Source organism: Colletes gigas, unplaced genomic scaffold (assembly GCF_013123115.1).
Source record: "Colletes gigas isolate AHSC1104 unplaced genomic scaffold, ASM1312311v1 Colletes_gigas_Sc00015, whole genome shotgun sequence".
NCBI lineage: Eukaryota > Metazoa > Arthropoda > Insecta > Hymenoptera > Colletidae > Colletes > Colletes gigas.
In genome coordinates, this window is record NW_025106644.1 from 2,858,866 (window position 1) to 2,886,721 (window position 27,856).

The 27,856-nt window shown below is 39.4% G+C and overlaps 1 protein-coding gene across 1 annotated transcript; it reads left to right on the forward strand.

Annotated features, from left to right (window-relative positions):
• LOC122399808 (protein Wnt-1) lies at nt 1-27,166 on the forward strand. Its single transcript, XM_043400778.1, has 5 exons — nt 1-8; nt 628-729; nt 12,842-13,104; nt 26,264-26,538; nt 26,609-27,166. Exons 2-5 carry the CDS (start codon nt 629-631, stop codon nt 27,164-27,166), a joined length of 1,197 nt encoding a protein of 398 aa, XP_043256713.1. The 5' UTR covers nt 1-8; nt 628.
• The last annotated feature ends 690 nt before the right edge of the window (nt 27,167-27,856 follow it).

Here is a 27,856-nt window from a genome sequence, read left to right on the forward strand (position 1 = left end):
AAACGACGAGGGCTCCCCTTCGGGCGCGTTCTGTCCGCGGGTCGACGCTCGTTCGCCGATCGATCGCGCGCGCGAGGATCACGATACCGACTGTTACCGGACGCGTCGCCGCGCGTACCATCGGGCCCGAGTTAAAACGAAAAACTGGTAACCCCGTGGACCCCGAATTTCGGGGGTCGAGGCCAGCTCCATTATTATCGAGGAGGGTTGCCAGGTAGCCAGCGCCTCTCCCACCACCGATTCGCCAAGGGTGACACCCACCCCTCGAAAAAAGCCCTTCGGGGGGTGAGTTTCCGTGTGGCTCTCGACGTCTCGCCGCCAGCTACAGTCACTCAATTCTCGGACCGTCGACATTGCGGTTCTTGCGATCGGAACTGGCCGGGCTTTGACAGCTGACGGGATACGTTTCTTGCGCGTGGGAATTCCCCCGGTACCCGGGATGATTTAGAACGCCGTAAAATCGGTTCCTCGTTGTGCGCTACCGGACGGACGACCCTCGCTATGTGCGCGGCCGAGTAACGTGTGATGTCCCCGCTGGACCGGTGAGTGACGGATTGGTGTGTGGTGTTTCGCCCCAAAAAACGACGATAACTCGAACTCGAGACGCCCCCCCCTTGCACCGGGAACTATGAGGCTCTGGGTGATCGTCGGCGCCCTGGCGGTGGCGATCAACGCCTCCATCCCCGAAATCGCCAGGAACAAGAAACGAGGCAGAGGATCCATGTGGTGGTGAGTCCATTAACACTTATTTAATACGTAAACAAACACCCGGTATTAGATCTGAATTCTTCGCGAAAAAGCGAAGGAGAGACTCTGGGCCCCCCCAAGAACAAGAACCGCGCCAGAGAATCAGCGAGTCGATTAACACCTATTTAATACGTAAACAAGTCCCACGGGTATTGGGTCTGTTTTACGACAGAATTTTTCTCGAAATATTGATTCTCGCAACTAGTCGCGTATTACAATTAACCTTTTCGCGTTAATTACGCGCGGGAAACGGGCGCGTTAACACCTGTCGCGGCGGGGCCTTGCATCTGGGCCCGACCGGTGGCTCGCGCGCGCGCGCGCGCGCGCCTTCTTATTAACCCATTAATCATAAGCCACCGGGTCCCGGCTGTTTCGATCCGCCGGCGATTTCTCGTAGGAACAAGAAAACGCTGGATGGGATATTAGATAATGGCTAACTTCATTAGCCGGGCAATAAATAATGCTCGCGTGTGCAGCCGGCGTGTCCCGTTTACAACCGAAAGAGATAGTCGCGGAAATATCCCGCGTAACGATAAACCGCCTGGCGATAAATCAGCGTGCGGAAGGGGGGGAATCCCCCGCGACTTTTCCAACCGCGAGTTGATTTAAGACGCGGCCACGCGCTGGTAATTATTGCCTACGAATTAATTAATCTAATACGACGGTAAATTTCGCGGCGCACGACCGTACCGGGACAACCTGCCCCGCGGATTTCGCAGCCGGGAGTAATTTATCGCGGCTACCTCGACGGGCGAAAGGCACGGATTGACTTTTCGGTGAACGTCGGCGAACGGTTCTACCGGCGTTCTCCAAATAGATATCGCGATCCGATCGGCAATATATCCGGCCGTAACAGGGGGATTACTTATCGCGTTAGCGTACCTGGTCTCGATTCTGGGTGGTCCCGTCCGCGAACGATACGAACACGGAGCGAAAAGGCGAAGAATAAATGGGGAAACTGTCGATGAACGAGATCGTGGAGTCGCTGGTGAACGGTAGCGCGTCGCGATCCCGGAAATTGGAGGCGTAGGTGGGTCGATCTCGGGGAAAAACACGCGGAGGATTGTGAACGATGTCGCGAGAGATTAGATTCCGGGGAATCCAGGATAGAAATGTGGAAATTGCGAGATGGACGATTTTTAGGTTTGAGAATTTGATGTTTGGGGGATTTTTGAGAGGATGGGGATCTTTTTGCAATGGCAATTTTTATTTTATTGTTTTTGGAGGAATTTTAGTTGATAAATATTTTTACTGGTGTGTTAAATAATTATTTTTTTAGTGTAGGGATTTATTTGGCTATATGAAATTGGATAGGAAAATTTTATCTATGATTTTAGTAGTAGAAACCTTATTTGTACCCCCCCTAAAACTCCAAAGTAGGATGAGGACAAAGTTGAGTAGCTACATAATAAGATAATAGTCCTAATAAGAATTGCAAATCCAGATTAAAATAGAATTTGAAGACCTTCACTTTGAGGAGGAATTTCATTTGACAAATATTTTACCACTGTGTTAAATTATTATTTGGGAATTTATTTGCCTCTTTATAAAATTGAATAGAAAAATTTATATCTATGATTTCAGTACTAGAAACCTTATTTGTACCCCCCTAAAACTCCAAAGTAGGATGAGGACAAAGTTGAGTAGCTACATAATAAGATAATAGTCCCAATAAGAATTGCAAATCCAGATTAAAATAGAATTTGATAACCTTCACTTTGAGGAGGAATTTTATTTGACAAATATTTTACCACTGTGTTAAATTATTATTTGGGAATTTATTTGCCTCTTTATAAAATTGAATAGAGAAACGTAGATCTATGATTTGAATAGTGGGAACCCCCATTTAATTTCAACCCCCAAAAATCCAAAATATGCCATTGATAAAATTGAGTAGCTACAAAATAAAATAATTCTAATAAAATTGAGGTTAATTACAACCAAATAATAATTGTGAAACTCACTGATATCAACCAAATATACCATTTTTATTTGGGACTTTATTTGCCTCTTCATAAAATTGAATAGAAAGATTTGTATCTATGAATAGTAAACACCCAATTTTGTATCCCCCCAAAACTCCAAAATCTGAAGTAGAAAAAATTGACTAGCTACATAATAAAACAATCCTAATATCAAACAATTACACAGAGGCAAAGAAATCTAAATAACAAATCAATTAACCACCAAATAATAATATTGAAATTCCCCAATTACGACCAAATATACCATTTTTATTTGTGAATTTATTTGCCAACCTACAAAATTGAATAGAAAAATTTATATCCATGATTTCCATAGTGGGAATCCCCATTTAATTCCAGAGTCCCCAAAAAACTCCAAAATAAGACTTACAAAAAATTGACTACATAATAAAAAAAGTCTTAATAAAAATTGAATAAAAAAAGAATGAAAAAGTGAAATAAATCCAGATTAAAATCAATTGCAATTAAATAATAATACTGAAACCCACTGATTATGACCTTATACACCGTTTGTGAAGTTACAGCCTTCTAATAATACCGTTAGAGAGATAACTTGTTCCTAGCCAAGGATTCCAGACAAAAGTTAATTGCTGCAAACAGAAATTATGTCCACCGGCGCAAAGGTTACCCAACGAGTCTTGGAGGTTTTTACCGAACCACCTGTTCCCCCCATTGGAAGAACATCTCTTAAATCTTCTAAACGGATGATTATGTATCCGTTCAAATAAGCCGATTATTATTCAATGAGTTTCTCTATTTTTCCCAGACATAACTCGCCAAAGTAACCCGTACTTGGCACGGGGATTATAATTTGTAACCAGTTGCAGAAGTGCGTTGCGAAACGGCGACTTTTCTAGGTTCGTTTATTGCAGATTATTGCAAAATGCACTTGGGCAACGTAAACCGCGTCTGCTGTAGAGTTGATTAGATAATTATGTCGAGCGTGGAACTCGTCGAATTTTACACGTTTTTCTCAACCTTTTTAGCTTCACCAAAACGCCATTTTTATCAAATTAAATTTTTGCGCCCTTTACTTCCAATTCATTAATCAAATTGCAAAAAGCTTTGTCAAAAATTTTGCCAGTAAACTGATTGCAATTGAGCTATTTTTACTTGAAATCAAATTTTGCACCCTTTACTTCCAATCCATTAATCAAATTGCGAAAAGCTTTGTCAAAAATTTTGCCAGTAAACTGATTGCAATTGAGCTATTTTTACTTGAAATCAAATTTTGCACCCTTTACTTCCAATCCATTAATCAAATTGCAAAAAGCTTTGTCAAAAATTTTGCCAGTAAACTGATTGCAATTGAGCCATTTTTACTTGAAATCAAATTTTGCACCCTTTACTTCCAATTCATTAATCAAATTGCAAAAAGCTTTGTCAATTTTGCTAGTAAATTGATTGCAATTCAGCCATTTTTAATCGAAGTCGCCATAAGCATTCTTTCCCCAGTTTTATCTCTAGTGCAGGTATTATAAAAGCCAAAAATAGAATCATTGCACTTTATAGATGCAAGGTGAAATATGGCTGGGTTTCACGGAATGAGTTTTACGACCCAGCTCAGGTTAATCCTTATCTCATAATCCAACACAAACATAAGATCAACGGCACAATGCTGCACACGAGAAAAAAACGAAAGTGTGTCATGGGGAAAGGACAAAGAAACTGTGTGTTTAAAAAAGAATATATAAACCAGGGGGGTAAATTAAAATAACACATAGGAAAAGGAAGAATTAAACAATGTAAGGATGTCAAGGAAGAATGGAATGGAAGAGTAATGTGATCGAGTTTACGAGGACTGCAAGAATGTAGACGCTGGACAGAGAAGAAGGACAAGTACCTTCAAACCACGGTGATCAAACAAGAACGTACGAGTTCAAAGTGGGTTCAGAAAGCGAGGAGGACGAGAAGGTGGAGGACAGGTTGGACAATAAGAAAAGTTTCAAATAAACTCGAACAGTAGGGCACACACAGACATCACAGTGACATTTGACTCTTGAGGGAGCTTGGAGGAGCTTGGGAAACGTTGGAACATTTCTTTGAAGGGGCACGTTTTCCACCTGAAAGTCTCAACCAGTCCCAACACAAACGTGACAGTTATTACAAGCACGTGGTAAATCGCTTGCATAAATGCTAAATAAAGGGTCACAGAGATGGGATTCTGAAGGGACAGATGTGGATCCTAATATTAGAAAGAAAGGGTTTGTCGCGATTGAGCTCATCTTACAAGTTGCATTGGAAAATGTAGGGTTGTAGAGAAGTTGTAGTAATGGAAGATAGTAGACAGTACATATTGTAAATGTACAGGAATTTGTGATGATATTTAAGAGAAGAAAATACTGTTTGATGTACTTGGAACTTGTATCTTTATTGTACATAGTATAGTGTTGATAGAGTAATAAAAGAAAGGACAAAATTGATTGAAACAATGTAGATTATTCAAAGTATTTTAAAAGTACAGAAACCTTGTAATAATATTTAAGAGAAGAAAATACTGGTTAATGTACTTGGGACTTGTATCTTTATTGTACATAGTATAGTGTTGATAGAGTAATAAAAGAAAGGACAAAATTGATTGAGACAATATAGATTATTCAAAGTATTTTAAATGTATAGACACTTGTAATAATATTTAAGAGAAGAAAATACTGTTTGATGTAATTGGGACTTGTATCTTTATTGTACATAGTATAGTGTTGATAGAGTAATAAAAGAAAGGACAAAATTGATTGAGAAAATATAGATTATTCAAAGTATTTTAAATGTATAGACACTTGTAATGATGTTTAAGAGAACAAAATACTGTTTAATGTATTATTAAGACTTGTATTTGTATGTATTGTATTATACTTAGGAATAAATGCATCTTTTCTATTACTTTTGTATGTGAATTCATGTTTTCCTCTGCAATTATACACTGGGAGAATATTTGCAACACTTTGATAGAGAAGTGATGGGCAAAATTGTGTTCAAATAACGAAATTGCCCATCTAAAGCAGAAGTTGACAAATTCTAACTTCAAAATAATGAATAAGTAGATAATTTTCCAAACTTAATATAGTCAACTTGAGTTTTAGAAGTCTTCCAACATTTTGATAGTGAAATGATGGGTAAAATTGTGTTCAAATAACGAAATTGCCCATCTAAAGCAGAGGTTGACAAGTTATAACTTCAAAATAATGAATAAGTAGATAATTTTCCTAAGAAAATATAGTCAACCCCAGTTTTAGAAGTCTTCCAACATTTTGATAGTAAAATAATGGGTAAAATTGTGTTCAAATAATAAAATTGCCCATCTAAAGCAAAGGTTGACAAATTTTAACATGAAAATAATGAATAAGTAGATAATTTCCCTAACAAAATATTGACAACCTTAGGTTTAGACGTCATCCAACACTTTGATAATGAAATAATGGGCAAAATTGTGTTCAAATAACAAAATTGCCCATCTAAAGCAAAGTTTAATACATTCTAATCCCAAAATATTAAATGAAAAGACCATTTTTCAAACAAAACATAGTCAATCCCAGCTTTAGAAGTCTTCCAACATTTTGATAGTGAATTGATGAGTAAAATTGTGTTCCAGTAATAAACTTGCCCATCTAAAGCAAAGGTTAACAAATTTTAACCTGAAAATAATGAATAAGTAGATAATTTCCCTAACAAAATATAGACAACCTTAGGTTTAGAAGTCTTCCAACATTTTGATAGTGAAATATTGGGTAAAACTGTGTTCAAATAATAAAATTGCCCATGTAAAGCAGAGGTTCATAAATTCTAATCTCAAAATAATAAATAAATAGACCATTTTTCATACAAAACATAGTCAATCCCAGTTTTGAAGACTTCCAACATTTTGATAGTGAATTGATGGGTAAAATTGTGTTCCAGTAATAAACTTGCCTATCTAAAGCAAAGGTTGACAAATTTTAACCTGAAAATAATGAATAAGTAGATAATTTCCCTAACAAAATATAGACAACCTTAGGTTTAGACGTCATCCAACACTTTGATAATGAAATAATGGGCAAAATTGTGTTCAAATAATAAAATTGCCCATCTAAAGCAAAGTTTAATACATTCTAATCCCAAAATATTAAATAAATAGACCATTTTTCATACAAAATATAGTTAACCCCAGTTTTAGAAGTCTTCTAACACTTTGATACTGAAATAATGGGCAAAATTGTGTTCAAATAATAAAATTGCCCATCTAAAGCAAAGTTTAATAAATTCAAATCCCAAAATATTAAATTAATAGACCATTTTTCAAACAAAACATAATCAATCCCAGCTTTAAAAGTCTTCCAACATTTTGATAGTGAATTGATGGGTAACATTGTGTTCGAATAATATATTTGCCCATCTAAAGCAAAGATTGACAAATTTTAACCTGAAAATAATGAATATGTAAGTAGATAATTTTCCAAACTTAATATAGTCAACTTGAGTTTTAGAAGTCTTCCAACATTTTGATAGTGAAATGATGGGTAAAATTGCATTCAAATAATAAAATTGCCCATCTAAAGCAAAGTTTAATACATTCTAATCCCAAAATATTAAATAAAAAAACCATTTTTCAAACAAAACATAGTCAATCCCAGCTTTAGAAGACTTCCAACATTTTGATAGTGAATTGATGGGTAAAATTGTGTTCCAGTAATAAACTTGCCTATCTAAAGCAAAGGTTGACAAATTTTAACCTGAAAATAATGAATAAGTAGATAATTTCCCTAACAAAATATAGACAACCTTAGGTTTAGAAGTCTTCCAACATTTTGATAGTGAAATATTGGGTAAAACTGTGTTCAAATAATAAAATTGCCCATGTAAAGCAGAGGTTCATAAATTCTAATCTCAAAATAATAAATAAATAGACCATTTTTCAAACAAAACATAGTCAACCCCAGTTTTAGATGTGTTCCAACATTTTGATAGTGAAATAATAGGCAACATAGTGTTTAAATAACGAAATTGCCCATCCAAAGCAAAGGTTGACAAATTCTAACCTCAAAATACTAAACAAATAGACCATTTTCCAAACAAAATACAGCCAACTTTAGCTTCAGAAGTGCCCAAAGGAAAACCTTACAAGCATCTTAGAATAATATCCACTGAAACTGTGAACAATATCTTTCGAATTGGTTGCAATTTAGCAATAATTGCTCGAATCGCAAGGTTTGGGAGCGCGTGGCCAGGTCGTTATTAGCCCTCCGGGGTCGATAAATTATTTCGGTGGTCGCGGCGTGTCCGCTGGCAAAAAACACGTGGACAAGCTAGAAGGGGGAGCCCCCACCGAAGGGTGGAGAATGAGGGACAAGCACCGGGCAGTACCGTCCGGGAGAGTCGTCCCTGAGCTTTTCTGCCCGACGTAAATTACAAGCAATAGATATATCCTAACCGGTCCGGAGCGCTGCTTTATTTATGGGCATCGCTTATCGAATGCATCGTCGTATAAGCGTTCTCCGCGCGAGATTCGCCGATGCGTTCGCCCAAGGACGAGAAGAAATTACCGCCGTGCGAGAAACAACGCGAACCGCGGCGCGATGACGCCACGGGCCCGGCATGCGGCCCAAGTAATTACGTCCAGACTCGCGATCCGATCCGAGATTCCCCGATTTCGCCCAAATTCGATCGCCGGAACTCTCCTTCGCTCTCCTTCGCTCTTCTCATCAAATAATATTAGGCCCTCGATAGAAGTTTCATCAGAGATTGTCAGTTGGTTTCCGGTTGGCGTTAATCAGCTTCCTGTAAAAGAGAAATATATTAATATATATTCATTTAAATAAAGTCCTTTAAACTATATTTGGAACGACATCTCTGAAGTTTGTACTCTATATTGTTATTAACCTTCCATCCAGATGGCGCTTCAGAAATTCAAGATGGCCGCCCTGAAAGAAAACAATTTTCTATATTTTTCTACTCTACTTAAGCAATTTTCTGTCCCCCCAAATCTCTTTTCTCTATGAATTTATGTATATCATATCAAAATAAAATATTTTATAACCTATCTTGGTGACACAATTTTTTTTTTCCTTAGAAATTGATATATTACATAAAGATAAAAGAACTTACCATCTGTTTGTGGCGTATAAAATTAAAATTAAATCTTTTGTGTTAATAATCTATAGTTTACAATGGGGTTTCCTGCCTCTTAAAAAGTAAGGTTATGGATTATTTTGTATGAAGTGTGTTGAATCGAATATATCACATAAAGATGAAAAATCTTTCCATCTGTTTAGATTATTCTAGTCTTAGTGGCGTATAAAATTGAAAGTAAATCTTTTGTTAATAATCTATAGTTTACATCCTCTTAAAAAGTTAGGTTATGGGTTGTTTTGTACGGAGAGCGTTGAATCGAAGATGCTGGAGGCCCAGGAACCGAATTGGTGTGCTCGTTTCGACTCACCGGGCAGCCTACACTTCGCAGTGGAGCTTTTACGAGCCCTGGTGCATCGTAATTCGGTTTATTTACACGGCGCCGAGAGTGTCAACGAGAAATCTCGGCCGCGGCTGGCAGGCTTTTCGCGGTGGCATCGCGTCCGGGTTCACGTCTGTCTTGTCTGCCCGTCTGTCTCTGCTAGCCGTCAAGAAAGTCGTTGACAACGAAGCGTCGACGGAGACTCGACGACCGTGATTAGCTGTTTATTATGCTCGGCGACGAGAGATCCGATCCCTGCTCGCAAGGGATACACTAACCTCCAAAAGTAGATCGTTCTAACCTATACCGAAACTCTAATTCTCGCCACCTGGACCTCCACCTCTTCCATTTCATTATTATCACTCGAAAACATTAAATAAACTAGTAATTATAATAGTCGAAAAATTTGGACGCCATTTTCTATATCTGCAACATCTTAGCTGGGCCCTATAGTCTTGCCATCTTAAAGAGTTAATAGTGCATTCAGAAAAGAATTTAAAACAGAAACTATATTTTGTGGGGATTACCCAATTAAAATAATGGAAAACTTGATAGATCATTTTGTTTCATTTAAAGAAGGTTCTATAGTCCTGACATCTTAAAGAATTAATAGTGCATTCAGAAAACAATTTACAATAGGAACAGTCTATTTTCTGAGGATTAAATAAACTAGTCCACAATTAAAATAGTTGAAAAATTGAGACGTTATTCTGTTTCCTATAGTTGCAACAACTTAACAGGGTCCTATAGTCCTCACATCTTAAAGAATTAATAGTGCATCCAGAAAACAATTTACAATAGGGACAGTCTATTTTCTGAGGATTAAATAAACTAGTCCAGAATTAAAATAGTTGAAAAATTGAGACGTTATTCTGTTTTCTATAGTTGCAACAACTTAACAGGGCCCTATAGTCCTGACATCTTAAAGAATTAATAATGCATTCAGAAAGCAATTTAGAAGAAGAAAGCTACTTTCTCGACATCATATTTTCTAATCTATTTTCTGTAAATAAAATCATTCAGTTTTTTTAGGAATTTTTGAATGATAAAATTAATATTTCCTATTACCTATTTAAATTTGATCAAAAATGGCGTTTCAACAGTTACTTTTGGTAGGACAAATCAGAACAATGTTCCAATGTTTTTCCACCTGCATTTGCAAACCACAATTTGCAATGTCTTAAAAAGTAGTGATTGTTGAATGAATAGGTTTTGAAAAAAAAAATCCACGATGCTAGGGAAATACACGGCGTACCAAACCATGCAACATTTCAATCTACCAACTTTCCCTAGCTTAGAAAGGAGTCCGGCCCAGTTTCTGGAATCGCTTCGTGTGTAATATCGTCGACGAATCTGGCCATTTAATTGACCTTTTCCCGGGTCTGTCCCGGCCTTTAAAAATTCGTTACGTAACGCTCGTCGGTAGTCCGTGTTTTGCATGTATAAATAGAACGGCGACAACTATTTTTATCTGTGTACCAGGGACAGTGTACACCACTTACCCATGGACAAATAAATAAATCGTAACGAACAAACAAACGTTCTGCAACGGGAACGAGAATTCTACGAATCCGTGACCGGTAGGTGGTCCTGAACTTTTGAATGTTAGTATACCGATCTCTGCGTAGAACACGCTCTACTCTGGCAGGAAAAATAATTAACCGTTTTCCGTGGAACTACTGCACGGGGCTATAAAGATTGACCCTGAACGATCCTCGCTATGTAAATCAAATAAGTCTCTCCGATCGTAAAATCAGCTTCAATATTATTAATCCATCGCCTTGAGACTTCAAAATCAGGCGTAGAAGAAATAAGAGAAATAACCTAAACCATACCCTACAAACTTTCAAATGTCAAATAGAATTATTTAAAAAAATAAATTTATTTAAAAAGTTGCATTGTAGAATGACAGAGGCTAGTAAATTACGCAAAATTTTCCTTTGGAATTTTTTTCTAGCTCCACTCAGAGCGGAGTTATAGCCCGACGAAGAAAAAAAGCGACAAAAGTCGAGGCGTGCGCCAAGAATTTTTTACCAACGATTATTTCGGAAACGAAGCTTCCTACGAAAAAATGTCACTCCACGTTTTCGACGTATTTTTACGAGCTGTTTCGGAATATCGTGCGACTTTTTGATTCGGTGACACCGTTTACAGTTGGGACGAGGATCGCGGCCGTGGTCCCGCGCGCGATTCGATTCTCTAAAGTTTGCACGTTCTTCCCACGAAGGGACGCGAGCAGAACGCTGTTAAGCGTTTTTCTGCGCGACGCTCGATCGATCGAGACGCGAATTCTTTCGCAGGCTGAACTCGCGCGGCAGCTTGATTTATATATACCCGGCTACCGTTGACCGAAACTGTTGAACCAGTTTCGTCTTTCGAACTAATCCTTCCCCGTGCTCCTTCCACCCCTCTCCCCGCCCTCCTTCCTGAATTCCCCTTTGTCTCTCTCTTTCTCTCTCTCTGACGAGGGATCGAAGCGCGTAGTTTTTACGCGCAAACCAAATTAGCGTCGATCGAACGCACGAGAAATGCCGATCGCCCCCGGGGGCGATTGAGAAACGCGAAACTCGATCGAGTTTGCGCGATTCGCGCGAAAGAAACTTTTAATCGCGCTAGGGTCATCGAACTGTTTAACCCTGTCATTACAAAATCCCCCCTCCACGCTAGAAAAAGGTCCTTTTGCACTTTAAACAAGTGTTGGAGGTTGAGAAATTAATAAATATACGATTTCGTGCGAAAGATTCTCAAGTGAAACAGTAGGGTGTTAGAAGAATGTAATTACATGTCCGCCATGTTGGATTTTTATGACTTCTATTCGATTTGTGGAAAGATTGTATGTAAATGGAGGAAATTCATGTGGAATCTAGTATTATTATGTACAAAGTTTGAATTCTTTACGATAAATATTTTAATTCAAACTTGTGATGTTTATTGTTTGCTATATTTTGACACAAGTGCAAAATGATGAAAATTAAGGTTAGGATTGTACCACGAGCATCATGTGAAGAATCGTGGAGGTTAAGAAATTAATAAATGTACACTTTTGTGCGAAAGATTCTCAAATAAAACAGTAGGGTCTTGAAAGAATGTAATTACTACTCCGCCATGTTGGATTTTTACGATTTCTATTTGATTTATGGAAAGATTGCACAAAAATGGAAGAAATTAACCTGGAATCTGGGATCTAGTGATAATATAATCATAGTTTGAACTCCTCACAATAAATATTTGAATTCAAACTTGTGATATACTTGCTCTATTTTAACACAAGTGTAAAATGGTCCAAATTAAGGTTAGGATTGTACCACAAGTACAAAGAATCGTATCTGCATTCCAAATAAGCGGTGAAGGTAGAAAAATTAATATCTACATACTTTTGTACGAAAGATTCTCAAGTGAAACAGTAGGGTCGAATTAAAAATTACCTATATTCCTCATCAGAGTTAAAAATCAGCTATTTCCCAGAAGAATAAACATTTTAACCAGTCTATTACTGCTTCTAATGAAAGTATAGCGTGTCGTAGAGTCTCAAATTAAATCCTGAGGGGTTAAGACATTTCGTCACCCTAGTTGCCTACGGTGCAACGGTCTTCCCTCGCGTTTGGAGCTTTTTTTAACCGGTCTGAAAGCCCGAGCAGAGCCTTTCGGAGGATCTGAACGACTCTGTGACGTTTTTTTTTTCCAGGGGAATCGCGAAGGCTGGCGAGCCAAACAATTTTTTGCCGATGTCCCCGGCCTCCCTGCACATGGACCCGACGGTTTACGCGACCTTGAGGAGAAAGCAGAGGAAACTGGCCAGGGAAAACCCGGGGGTGCTGATGGCGGTCGCCAGGGGCGCGAACCAGGCGATCGCGGAGTGCCAGCATCAGTTTCGTAACCGTCGATGGAACTGCTCCACCAAGAATTTCCTCCGTGGGAAAAATCTCTTTGGCAAGATCGTCGACAGAGGTGAGCTCACATTTCCTTTCTCTTCGTACGCCGGTTTCCTTTTTTCTGGCCCGATTGGCTATTAGGTACCCCGAGAAAAGTAATTTACCCTTCTTTGGGCGAAGTCTCTTTTTCTCAGCGATTGTTTAATGGTATGGTGACATTACCCGCGCCGTTTTTGCCTCGATTGCAAAAGTCACTGGATTTATTGGAAATTGGATAATGAAATTGCTTGGACATCATCCTTCGTTGGTCTTGCTATGGCTCGTTTAGAATTTGTTAATTATTAGTAGCCAGAGCTTGGGATTGTTTCTTATTTTTTAATTTTATATTTGAATTTGGTATGGTTTTTAATATTTTAGGAGAAGTTTTTCTTTGTCTAACCCAGACCTAACTATAGTCACAGAGTTTAGAGTCTGTTAAATATAAATAGTCAACACTTGGGATTATTTTTAACTTTTAAAATTTGTATCAGATAAATTTGACATAATTCTTGATAAGAATAAAATTCTAGGGAAATTTTTGCCTTATCTAATCCAGATCTAACTATAGTCACATTAGAGCCTCTTAAATATAGTCAGTCAAAACTTGGGATTATTTCTAATTTCTAAAATTTGTATAAGTGAAATTTGACATAATTCTTGGTGAGAATAAAATTCTAGGGAAATTTTTGCCTTATCTAATCCAGATCTAACTATAGTCACATTAGAGTCTCCTAAATATAGTCAGTCAAAACTTGGGATTATTTCTAATTTCTAAAATTTATATCAGAGAAATTTAACCTCTTCACTCCCTTGGCCACATATGTGGACGTATAGTTTTTTTTTTTTAGAATTATAGTTACTGTCAATAATAAATAGACCAAAAAAAAAAGTAAAAATGCAAATTTAGGGAATATTAATGCACACCACATTGCAAAAGAAAAAATTATTTCAGAAAAAGATGTAAAAATACATATGTAGTTAGAAAATGGACTGAGAATTGAGAAAGTATATTGTTTGAATAGAGTTAGTATCCTACACCACTAAATAATCGCTTTAAAAGTCCCATTTTACTGAAAACGTAAATTGCCACCACCGATACCTAATAGTTTAATTCAATTATCGTTCGAAGATTACGTCCGATGCGAGCTCTGCTAATTGGACTGAGCAAAATACTTTTAAGCGCTCCAATAAGACCTAGCCACACAAACCTGACTTCCACGAACGTTCAATTTAACATTTATATCGAATTATTATACAGGAAAATCTCATCAAAAAAATATTAAATTCAACTCGTTGCACGATATGACTGCTTTTCCAACGCTCACTGGGGGTTTCTCGAATTTGTTGAAACGCCTGTTCAACTCTACAGTGAAGTGTTTCGACACTTTCAAAGGGCCCTGCGTGCTCTATAGTCTTCGAGTGTCCCATGTAAATGAAAATCCAATGAATGGCAGCCCCAACTGTTACTTAAAAATATCAGACATTCGTTTGCAAACAGTGGAAACAAAATTTCTTACAAAACATTGATACACAGTTAAAACGGAAGCTCCAAAAATAAGTCCCAAAATTGTTGGAATTAAAATGATTAATCAGATTTGACTAAATATAATATATTAATCACAAAACAAAAGCTCCATAAATTTCGTAAATAATTCAAATCCGGTGTCTATTTAAACGTCCATTTTTCAATTTGCTCGTAAGTCCCAAAATTGTTGAAATTAAAGTAATATTAAGGGTCGAAGTATTCTGAGATTTTCATGGTTGGGACGAACCATCGGATCGAGCTCGAAATCAGAGTTGCCAGGAAGGATCGAGATTCGTGATAAAACGACTCGCGTGTATATATAACGGACTATAAGGTGGACTCGTTTCACGTTCCAAAAAACAGCCCATTGTCCGTGGTCGTCTGCGACAACCGGTATTCCCGATAGAGATTTACAGGAGACGAGTCTCGAGAAAAGGGACGAGGATACGGACGACGAGGAGGATCGATCTCTCGCGCGATCGATCCCGGGACGCTCGAGCCTACATCCTTATCTCGCGCGATAGCGTGCATGGACCGCTTGGCAAGGGGGGTAATCGTCGAACCATACGCGGTGCTCGAGTTTCAACGCGGTAATATCGTTAGCCGATCGATTCGCGAAGCACCGTAGAAAACTAGCCCTTTAGCCGCATAATTAAAGTATGCGTAATTAGATTACGGGTTAGTTAAGTGTACGTGATAATTTCGCGTCAAATCGGTCACAACGTGTATCGAGGTTGCATTTGCTCGACAGGGTCGGGTTTGCGATTTTTTTCCGGAACACCTGTACAAGATATTAATTTGAAACTTTTTTCCCTAAATGGTGGACTCTTCAAGATATTGTATGAATTTTTCTGAGAATTTTGCTTCGATAATGGGGAAGTTGTCAGGGGACTTCCGGTGTGGGGGTCAAAACTGATGATTCCTTTGATTCTTGAGAAACCATGAATGAAAATAATTATTTTGCTATATAGAGGCGTTGTTCTATCTTGAGACACTGTTTTACTGTTTTTGGTTACTTTGGATAGTTAATAATAAATTAGTTATATAACTATTTCTAGGTCAGTTTTTCTCAAAGACACTAAAAGTCTACAAACAGTATTTCTGATGCAAGTTACTGTGTTTACAAGACCCATACATCTATTTATTATTAATTTGAAACAAAATGGAGGACAATATTTGCAACGAACGAAATAAATTGAGATGTTGTTATTATCTGTTATTTAATGGCGATGGATTAGGGTATGTGTATTGTCCTAAATGTCCCCAATCTGGTTTTGGAGTATTTCGCGGGCAGCCAGACCGGAAGATTACTCGAAGACGAAAGGGTGTCGGCCCCAGTGGGGTTGTAGTGGGGAGGGGGGGACGAGGGGATCGAAAGGGGCGTGCCCTTGGTCCGAAGGCCCCGGGCACGTGCCCTCCGCCGACCAGATGTATGTTTTGCAACCTGATAATGGACCTTCTCGTACCAGTTCTGGCTCCCCTGCGGCTCTTTTAGATCTCGTCGATGCGATTGTAAGCCGAGCTTTTTCGCTCGGGCCCGACTCCCCGCCCCGGCGCGTCCAGTGTCCCCATATGGCCACTTATCGCGGCAGTAAAACCGAAAAAAATAATATACGATAAAAGCACCAGGGATACAAAATAGCGAGAGGAAGAGATCGACGCGTTAATCCGACGAGTAACCCTTGCGCGACGCCACGCACCGACGCGCCCCTTCACGCACCCCCTATCGTGTTACGCGCCTTTGCTCCTAATAGTTTTCTCTATTATGACGACAGGGATTGGACGAATAGATTTTTTTTAAACGTCCCACAGTCGCAGATGCCACCTCTCGCATTTAAATCGCCGCTGGACGTATTAGCATCCCCCCCCACTTCGACAACCCCCCTTGTCAGAGCGATATCGTTGCATCTAATTTTTCTAATGAACCCATTCTTCGTACCCCCATCAGTACCATTTATAATAGAAGGAAAATAATTAGATTTTTTTAGAACTAATTTTCTGACATTTTTGGGGAGGTTTTTGGTGGGAGGGTTATTAGTTTGTTTGAATAGAATTTTTGTGTTGAATATTGAGTCGTCTAGGAGAATATTTTTTGAGTGTAAAATAAGTTAATTTTAAGTTAAATATTGAGAAATGGAGGAGGCCTGAAAATGATATAGAAAAGGGGATTTTTTTGTGGGGCACATGTATAAGATATTAATTTGAAACTTTTTTTGCTGAATGGTAGACTCTTGAAGATGTTGTATGAATTTTTATGAGGGTCTTGCTTCGATAATGAGGAAGTTTTCAGGGGACTTCCGGTGTAGGGCCAAAACTGGGATAGAAATAAAAGTGAAATTCTGATAAAATATAAGTGTATAACGTGGTCTAAAATTCAAAATTTTACTTTGAGCTGTCTCTTAGTAAATATTCTTTAACTACAAAACAGCTCCAAGTCAAATAATGAAAAATGAGAGAACTTGAAAATGGGAGTAGATTTGATCAGTTTCAAAATTCCAAATATTTCTTGAAATTAATTTGAAAACCCCCCAGTGCATACAAAGCCTAGATTTACTATACTCAAATAAATTTTTACTTTGTACTTCCCCAAAAATTGAAATGGGAGACCAAATAAATTTTTCCAAAAAGTAAGCTAGTAGAAGCGAATGGCGAGGGATTACGAAATAAATTTCCGTTTTTACCCCCTCGTTGGAGATTCCCCTGGTCGAGGACCTCGACCTTTCACCCTCCGCGATCGGGGAGTACCAGTTTCTCCGTTTCTCTCCCTCCCCCCGTCGCTTTGTATCTTTTGTCTTCGAGCCGATCTTCGAGATTAGATCTTGCACGAGGCTCGCGCGGGGTTAACGCAGATCGCAATCGTCGATCCGTAATGCTTGTACTCGTCGTATTTGGAGAATCGAGAAGGGGGATCGGGCAGACTGGTCGTCGCGCGTCGACTTAAACGGTCGTTTCCGGATTATGCAGGGCTGCGCGATTACAACGGCCGACAGGATCCTTCCGTTTCTTTTTTTCTCGACTGTCTGTCTTCCCTTTCGCGCACGTTCGATCTTCCTCGACGCCCAAAAACAAGCTAAAAAAAAGGGTTCAACCCCATTCACATTTTCCATATTTTCGAGTCGATGAAGAGTTTAGAAAATGGGGGGAAGCAAACAAAATGTACTACAATATATATATGAGTCGAAGTTAATTGCGTTTGCGTTATGAAAATAATAATTCGATCCTTCGATTTGTTGACCGTCATGGCGGACGATAATCGAACTGGACGCTGAATAAACAGACGTCGAAACAATCATGGAACTTTCATTATAGAAGTTGCAATTGGAAAAAAATATACAGGTTTTGAGTTTATATATGTGTCTAATTAAAGTGTTGTAAATATGGGTAGTAAGGGTTAATTCAAAACTGCAAAACACAAGGTCAAATTTTAGAAAAATAAAAACAGGTACTGATACGTAAAATTAAAATTGTGGACGAGAATTTTTTATTAATATTCACTCTTGTGGAAAATATTTATTAATAAATATTAAATATTAATTATTATTTTTATATTGAAAATATAATATTTTATTTTAAATTATATAAATATTTAATTAGAAATATAATAAATTAAGCTTCTAATTTAAAATTTAATGAAAATATTATTCGTTAATATTTCTTATTTAAAAAATTTATTTATCTTAATATTTTCAATATTATACTTTTAATTTAAGCTATTTAAATTATATTATATATATATAAAAAATATATAACTAATTTTAATTTTAATTTATAAAATTCAAATAAATAATAATAATATAATATATAAAATTTAATAACAATTATTTTTGGGTCGTTTGAATCGTTTCTGCGTCCCAAATGAGTGGTGGAGGTTAAGAAATCAATAAATATACGCCTTTACTCGAAAGATTCTCAACTAAAACAGTAGGGACAATGTAAATAGTAATCCGCCATGTTGGATTTCTACGATTTCTATTTGATTTGTGGAAAGATCGTATGAAAATGGAAGAAATTAATCTGGAATCTGGAATCTAGTAATAATGTAATCAAAACATGAACTGTTTACAATAAATATGAAATTTAAAATTTTGACCACCATGTTTACTGTTTGTTATACTTCCACACAGGTGCAAAATGACGCAAATTGAGGTTAGGTGAAGAATCATACGCCTCACGTTCCAAATAAGCGGTGAAGGTTAAGAAATTAATAAAGTAATTTGCCTTTGTTCGAAAGATTCTCAACTAAAACAGTAGGGTCTTAAAAAAGAATATAATTATTAATCCACCATGTTGAATTTCTACGATTTCTATTTGATTTGTGGAAAGATCGTATGAAAATGGAAGAAATTAATCTGGAATCTGGAATCTAGTAATAATGCAATCAAAACATGAACTGTTTACAATAAATATGAAATTTAAAATTTTGACCACCATGTTTACTGTTTGTTATACTTCGACACAGGTGCAAAATGACGCAAATTGAGGTTAGGTGAAGAATCGTACGTCCTGCGACCCAAATAAGTGGTGAAGGTTAAGAAATTAATAAAGTAATATGCCTTTGTTCGAAAGATTCTCAACTAAAACAGTAGGGTCTTAAAAGAATGTAATTATTAATCCACCATATTGGATTTCTACGATTTGATTTGTGGAAAGATCGTATAAAAATGGAAGAAATTAATCTGGAATCTTTCCTAGCAATTATATAATCAAAGTTTCAACTTTTTGCAATAAATATCGAACTCAAATTTCTGACTACTATGCTTAACTCTAGAACTACTGACAATTATGGTGTATTTATTCGTATCAAAGGAACTAAAACGACAGATACTTGAAGAACTGTATAATGCAATGGAAACAAATATTTATTCTCTCATAAAAAATTAAATTTTCAAAAAATTCCAATTAAATAAATTTGTTAAAATTTTTATTAGAAACTATGAGTCATTTTGACCAGTTCCAGTAGTTCCAGTGTTAATATTTGCTATAATTTGACACAAGTGCAAAGTGACGCAAATTGAGGTTAGCTTCTCTCATAAAAATCTAAATTTTCAAAAATCCAGTAGAACAAATTTCTCACAATTTTCATTAGGACTCACGAATGAGTCATTTTGACCATTTTGGTAGTTCCAGTGTTAATATTTGCTATAATTTGACACGAGTGTAAAACAACGCAAATTGAGGTTAGTATCAGTGAAGAATTGGGGGTTCCCAGGTTGTGAGAAGCGAATATCTCGCGGGTGTCCCCAGCTGGAGGAGCGGCACGATACTTTTGGAGGCGTTTGTACTCGATATTATAGCTGGTAGTGAGTAGGTTTGCGGCCTGTAATCATTTCGCCGCCAAGAGCCACCTACCGCATCGGTGTCTACCCTCGGTTTCGTTCGCTTTTCTTCTCGCTCGCACACGTTCCGCAGGCGTTGCGTCCTCTCGGGTACTCGCGTGGAAGCGGAGCCAAGAACTCCGCAGCCTAATTGCTCGGTAAACTGCGAATCTCGCGAGAGCCTCCGTGCAGATCGCGTTTCCGTCGATTTCACGGACCCCGGCGTCGATTCTGCCGCGGAACGAACCCGCGGCCGCGCGCATCCGGCTAATATTCCCCTAAAAAATGCTTCGAAGAATAGCCTCAGAAATCCCTAGCGAAATTCAAAGGGTCTTACACACCGTACGTGTCTTGACAAACTTCATTGAATAGCTAGGTTAGATCTGAAAAGAAAATTTCGAGGGAAGTTGATGTCCTTTTGGGGCTTGTAGAATTTATTTAATGTTGGTATACTTGTTTTTTAGTAATGTTGTGACTTGATGCAAGCATCTGTGATTTGTGTTACATCAATGTTCAGATACGGGATCCAGTAGAATTATTCCATGTTCGTTAGAAAAGTATAAAACGAGTTGCAAGAGATGAGCAGTCCAGTTTCATAGGGATAGAAATGTTCATTTTACGAATCATTTACGAATAACAGTAAGACATATCTCTTTGCGTTGAAATTTTAAGTTAGAATGCTCTAATCTTAGATTAATGTTCTTAGTCTAAGTGAAAATGTTCAATTTACGAATCATCTCTGAAACTTAAAATTACGAATAATAGTAAGACTTCCAAAGTTATCGCCCCAAAGAAGTTCAATTTTTCTTAATATTTCGATTATATTTATCGTTCAATTCACGAACCACATACGTTCATTTTACGAATCATCACTGAAAATTCAAATTACTAATATTAGTAAGTTATATATCTCTCTAAATTATTACTGCAGGTAAAGGAGGTCAATTTTTCTTAAAATTCTGATCATATTAATTGTTCAATTTACGAATCATTTCTGAAACTTCAAATTACTAATAATAGTAAGAATCAAATCTCTCTAAGTTATGGTGCCAGATGAAGTTAAATTTTTCTTAAAATTCCGATCATGTTTATTGTTCAATTCACGAACCACGTACGTTCATTTTACGAATCATCACTGAAAATTCAAATTACAAATAATAGCAAGTTACATATCTCTCTAAGTAATCGCCCCAGATGAAGAGGATCAATTTTTTTTTTTAAATCCTATTACAGCTCCAGGCGTAAACAAACGTTTGAATTTCGCGCGCCTCCTAAAAAAGCGCGGGCGTTTTAAGTATGTGGAACCCGTACGGATCAATTTGAGTATTTCACGAGTGTTTGCGTGACTTTTTCCCCATCCCGTTGACCGTTATCTCCGCCGTCGAGCTACCTTTTTGCGTACAATGGAACTTTCCCGCGGATAAATAAATAAATAAATTCGATCGATAGCGGAGCAGCGTGGCGCGGGTCGCGTCTTATACGGAGACCCGGTTCGGGGTTTTTGCGACGGCGTTACACCGCCATAAATCGCGGCCTATGATGGGCTACATGTGTCGACGGCACGCCACGATTTCTTGCGAAAACGTGAGCCGCGAGCCAATGGGCCTGTCCTCCCCATCCATCGGTCCCCCGTGATTTTTACATCTTGTTTGCTTCCACGGTCTCGGAGTACGAGTTCCCCGCGAGTGACCGAGGCCTATATGGCGGTCGCGTTTTCGCGCCCCTCCTCCTGCCCCTCGTAACCCTCCCCCTCTCCCGCCCCCTCGTCATACTACGACCAACGGAGTTTGCATTCAACCAGTCGATGCAGTTTTTCGAGGATCGACGTCGATCCGCGCGCCACACGACGACGACGTCGTTTTACCCGGTCACGCTCGGCGGTAGCTATAATTCCTGGCGATGCTATCGCCCCTGGAATTTCACCGCGGACGACGAACAACGTCCGTCGTAAACTTGCGTCGCGATCATGTCGCTCGGACCCATCTCGAAGCTGACGAGTCGACGGCGCTCGTTTCGCGCGGATACGGAATCCAGTTTGCTCGAGATTCCGTGAAAACGATGCATGGAAAGTCGATTTTTAATTTTGTCGTCCGAGAAAAAGGGGGATTCCATATATTTTGGTACTTAATTTTTGTGTGAATTTTACATGAATTCTAATTTTATTTATCGATGAGTGTTTGCCCTTAAGATTCCATGAAAACGATGCATGAAAAGTCGATTTTTAAATTTGTCGACCGAGAAAAAGGGGGATTCCATATTTTTTGGTACTTAATTTTTGTGTGAATTTTACATGAATTTTAATTTCATTTATCGATGAGTGCTTGTCCTCAAGATTCCATGAAAACGATACATGGGAAGTCGATTTTTTATTTTGTCGACCGAGAAAAAGGGGGATTCCATATTTTCTGGTACTTAATTTTTGTGTGGACTTTGCGTGAATTTTAATTTCATTTATCGACGAGTGTTTGCCTTGCGACAACGCCTCCGCCATATTTGCACGGGCCAGATAAACCACAGAATGGCCTCTGCCCCGGGATTATCGAGCCTCGCTTTCCTCTTTCTCGAACTCCTCGATAACGATTTTTTCGCTCCAGGAATTGTGCTCGAGGCGAACTCTTATCTCCGAGTGTTTGACGATCGTAAAATCTTCGGGGAAAAGGATCGACACGCTTCGAGGCCTCCACCATTCTTGGTTGGGCAATGATCGATTCTGTATTTGGGTACGAAAAATTCTATAGAAACTTCTTGACCCGAATATAGTGTTTAATTTGACTCGATCGAACTGTGATGGGGGCGGCCATCTTGAATACCTCGAACGAGACTCTGACCGACTCTAGCTTTAACAACTGAATTATTTAACACGTCGACTCTTCGACATTCATTTTACAAACAGATGAACACCGTAACTAACGATTATTTATTGCTTCATTGCAAAAATATATATCTAGTATCTGCAACAAAGATGTACACGTTATAATCATTCCATGATTAATGACGAATAAATTAATACTTTCCAGGCGGTTACATACTAGTTATTGGTTAATCGCGACGTCTTGACGATCGTAATCATGCCCAGTGCTATAATCATAATCGATCAGATTAAATCGTCCCTGAAAGACCTGCTCGACGCGTTCCCGGGGCGACAGTTTCATCGGTTCTGACGGCCGGGGATTCCTCGTGGCGCGTTTTTGCGAGAAAAGCTCCCACCAGCCGTGTAATCCGCTCCGTCATGCCAGTCCCGTAGATGATGACGAATAATATCTGGAACAGGCGAAATTTAGACGAGACAGGTCGGGGAACCCGGGCGCGTTAACAGAGTGGAACGGCGTAAATCTTTGGCCTACCTTCGAGCGAACGCGACGTTCGTTCGTCCTAAGGTATACACGTGTATCCCCGATCCTGGAAAGGACTCGCTACCGTCGACCGCTTTTCGCCCCCGGGCTTCACCTTGGAACCGGGGATTAAGGGAAAATCGTTCCTTTCTTACCTCGCCTCGCCTTTCTTCCGGTCGTTTCGCCCAAATGGCCCACCCGAGCGCGGCGGCGGAAAACACTCGTGACGAATCGCGGATCTCGCTTCGAAATTGGACAGGGTCGATTATCTCTCCCGCGCGAAACGTTCCCTTTCTTTCGGACCACCGAGCACCCGGTTTGACGTCTCATTTCCACCCCGATTTCTCCACGCCACCTGGCGCACCTGGGGGGGGGTGTTTTTTTTTAAATCATCCTCGAAAGAAACGAGTCTTTGGAAGGAAATAAAAGTCGTTCGATGGGGGCGCTTCAATGGCGATCATGGGGCAGGATAGATTGGTTCCACTGTTTGGTAATTTGGGGTCGCGAATTTTTTGGAGCAGGCGCCAAATGGAAATTAAAAAATTTCAAATCGTCTTGAAAAAATTATTTTTGTTCGTGGGGGTCTATTACGATCATTTTTGGTGGATACACGTACCCTCGAAATCCTAACCATTTTCGAAAAAAAAATTCGAGTGGAGAGCAAATTTTTCGTGAAAATTAAAAAATTTTAAATCATTCTGAAAAAATTATTTTTGATAGCGGGGGTCTATTACGATTATTTTTTGTGAATACACGTACCCCCGAAATCCTATCCACTTTCGAGAAAAAAATTGGAGAATATGTAACATTCTTCGACAAAATTAAAAAATTTCAAATTGTTCTGAAAAAATTATTTTTGGTTGCGGGGGTCTATTACGATCATTTTTGGTGGATACATGTATCCCCGAAATCCTACCCACTTTTGAGAAAAAAATTCGGTAGTTGGACCAATTTTTTGACGAAATTGAAAAATTTCAAATCGTTCTAAAAAAATTATTTTTACCTAGGGGGGTTAATTACAACTATTTTTGGTCAATATATATACCCTCGAAATCCTAACCATTCTCGAGAAAAAAATTCCTTACCGAAAACATGATTTCAGGCCCGAAATGACACTCCAAAATGTTATGTGTATCTTTAAAACGCCATAACTTCTGAACGGATTGGACGATTTTGATGTTTCAAAATGCAAACAACGCATATTTTAGTGGAGAATATGTAGAAATTCTAAAAATATTCGAAAAGTTCTTCCTTAACCCCGTAAAGTGACAAAAACCCTATAAAAATGTTTCAATTTTCAAACAGTCATAACTCCTACAATAGTGAAAAAATTTCAATGAAATTTTGGGGAGAAGTAGACCTCCTATATACCTACAAAAAAGTATTAAACAAAATTTCCATACAGCATCAAACCAATTTACTAAAAATGAAAAACGAAATTCTAAGAAAAATCGACAAAGGAGGGCTTCCCTAAATTCGCCGAAAAAAAAAAAATTTCAAATCTTTCTAAAAAATTATTTTCGGTTGCAGGGGTAAGTTACAATCATTATTGATGAATAGGAACACCTTCGAAATCCTAATCACTTTCGAGAAAAAAATTCGAGAAGGTATGAAATTTTTCGACAAAATTAAAAAATTTCAAATGATTCTAAAAAAATTATTTCTGGTTCCGGGGGTCGATTACAATCATTATTGGTGAATAGATATACCTCCGAATTCCTACCCATTTTCGAGAAAAAAATTCGAGTAGGAGGCCAATTTTTCGTCAAAATTAAAAAATGTCATATCGTTCTAAAAAAATTATTTTCGTTTACAGGAGTCAATTAGAATCATTTTCAGTGAATAGATATACTTCCGAAATCCTACTCAGTTTCAAGAAAAAAAATCGAGTAGATGGACAAATTTTACGCCCAAAAAAAAAAATTCCAAATCGTTCTAAAAAAATTACTTTTACCTAGGGGGTTAATTACAATCATTTTTGTTCAATACACATACCCCCGAAATCCCACGCACTTTCGAGAAAAAAATTCTTTACTGAAAATATAATAAAGAAAATCAGGCTAAAAAAGTACATTGGATAATAACATATGTATCTATACTCCAATTTTCTGCCATTGCTCCCGTCCCGAGCAATATATATATTTTTCAATTAATATTTAACCGAAGCTCGAACCGTTCAGAAGACAATGAAGAAATTAGGGTGACCGGTCACGTGGGTCACCGTGATACCGTTCATCGAACTTCCACGTCACGGATCGCGATAACGTCGCGCTATCTGCACGGATGATAAAGGTGGTAATTTGCGAAACGGCCCGTCCTCTCAGGTGGCTCGCGATACCTCGGAGTCGGCAGGTCGCAAAAGGTGCCGGCAGGCACCTGCGCCTCATGCAGATAAGGTCGAGGTGCCTCTCGGGTCAGCCCACTCGGGGTTAAGGTCGAGTTCTCTCTCCTCCCCCCATTTCTCCGCGTCTCTCTCCCTCTCGTTCTGGATTCCTCGTGCGCGTCCTTCTCCGTTCCACTCGCGGGTTCCTTCCACACCTGCGCGCACCAGAGATCCCGCAGGTAGTCCATGGGGGCGAAGGATTGAGACGTTCCCTGACGTCACCCCTCCCTCGCTCGCCTCCCACGTTACCCTCCACCGCGAAACTTTTGTCCAGCTCACCGGAAGCACGTTGCATTTCCACTTTTTGAAGCATACTGTCTTCTTGGAGCCTCACATTTTGGCTCACAGAGGAGTAGATACAGGTCATTATGTGGATACTCTAAAACTTCATTTTGTAACGTTTGTAAACAACTGTATATCAAAGTGAACCTATTCTGATTAGGTTAACACACCTTGGTATACTTTAAAGCGAAACAAACAATAAGATGACACAACTTTACCTTTTGATCCCCTTGGCACACCCAGTACCAATGCATCAACCCTGTTGAAATTGGGAAGCTTCGATCAATTTCCCCAAACTGTCATGTACCCGAGCACAGATTAGAGCTCACGGAGGACATCTGTGCGTGGTTTGGTTGCAGGTTTTCGCGAGACCGCCTTCATCTACGCCATCACGAGCGCGGCGGTGACTCACAGCATCGCGAGAGCGTGCAGCGAGGGCAGCATCCAGTCGTGTTCTTGCGACTATACCCACCAATCGCGCGCACCATCCGCGTCGCGGGACTGGGAATGGGGTGGCTGTTCGGACAACATCGGCTACGGCTTCAAGTTCTCCCGCGAGTTCGTCGATACGGGCGAGCGCGGGCGTAACCTGCGCGAGAAGATGAACCTGCACAACAACGAGGCAGGCAGAGCGGTGAGCTAACCACCATCATCGTCCTCCATCGCGATCCCGAACTCTTCCTTATTGTTTCATTTGTCTCTAGCACGTGTCATCCGAGATGAGGGAGGAGTGCAAGTGCCACGGTATGTCCGGCTCGTGCACGGTGAAGACTTGCTGGATGAGGCTGCCCAACTTCCGCGTGGTGGGTGACAACCTGAAGGACCGTTTCGACGGGGCGTCGCAAGTGATGGTCAGCAACTCGGACCGCGTACGTGGAAACGGAAACGCAATTGTCAGTAACTCAGCCAGCAACTCTGTTCACGGTCACAGAGACGGCCTGGGTCGTCGACACAGGTACAACTTCCAGCTGAAGCCCTACAACCCTGAACACAAGCCTCCAGGTCCTAAAGATCTTGTTTACTTGGAACCATCGCCGCTATTCTGCGAGAAGAACCCAAAGTTGGGGATTCTGGGCACTCATGGCAGACAGTGCAACGGTACCAGCATGGGTGTGGATGGCTGCGACTTGATGTGTTGCAGCAGGGGCTACAAGACCCAGGAGGTGACCGTCGTCGAGAGATGCGCCTGTATCTTCCACTGGTGCTGCGAGGTCAAGTGCCAGCTCTGTAGGTTCAAGAAGACTATACACACGTGCCTCTAGGTTTCTCCTTTTCCTCGAAGAGACTACCTCCTTCCTGGCGAAGGACGTGAACGTAGTCTCTCTTGGTTGTCCGAGACAAGGTGGTCCAGGTGATCCTAATAGAGGCCTCGTTCCCCAGTATTACGTCGAAAAACACGATCGATGACCATGTATGTATCCATTTACGACGTTCCACGGACGCGTATCAAAGACTGAGGTGAGCGGTTCGCGATCGTGAGCTTAGAATCTTATTAATGTAGTTAAGGAAATCCTAGTTTCGCTGTACATAATTTAACCAGAGATGGTCGACGTTCTGCGATTCGAGAATTTTTTCGATTTCCGATCAAGGGTAAATTTTTTATGCAGAATTTTGCCCATCTCTGGGCCCCAAACCCATTGATTTTTGTACCCTCCGGACTCGCCTCGCGTCGTCTTTTCCCCCCCAAACGAGCGCGAGGTACATTAGACTCGTTATTTATTCCGATCCTGAACGGATCGCGTACTTGTATATACGCATAGATTATAGCTATATAGATATGAATATACAGATGTATAAATATATATGTATATTTTTTTTTTTCGACACCCGCGTTCGTCAAACCGTCGCGATTAGGAATACTCGTTTTGTAAATAATCGACGCTCCTGTTCGCAGAGGGAGGGGGGGGGGCGGGTAAATTATTTTTTTAATGCGTCTCCGCTGCACTCCCCTC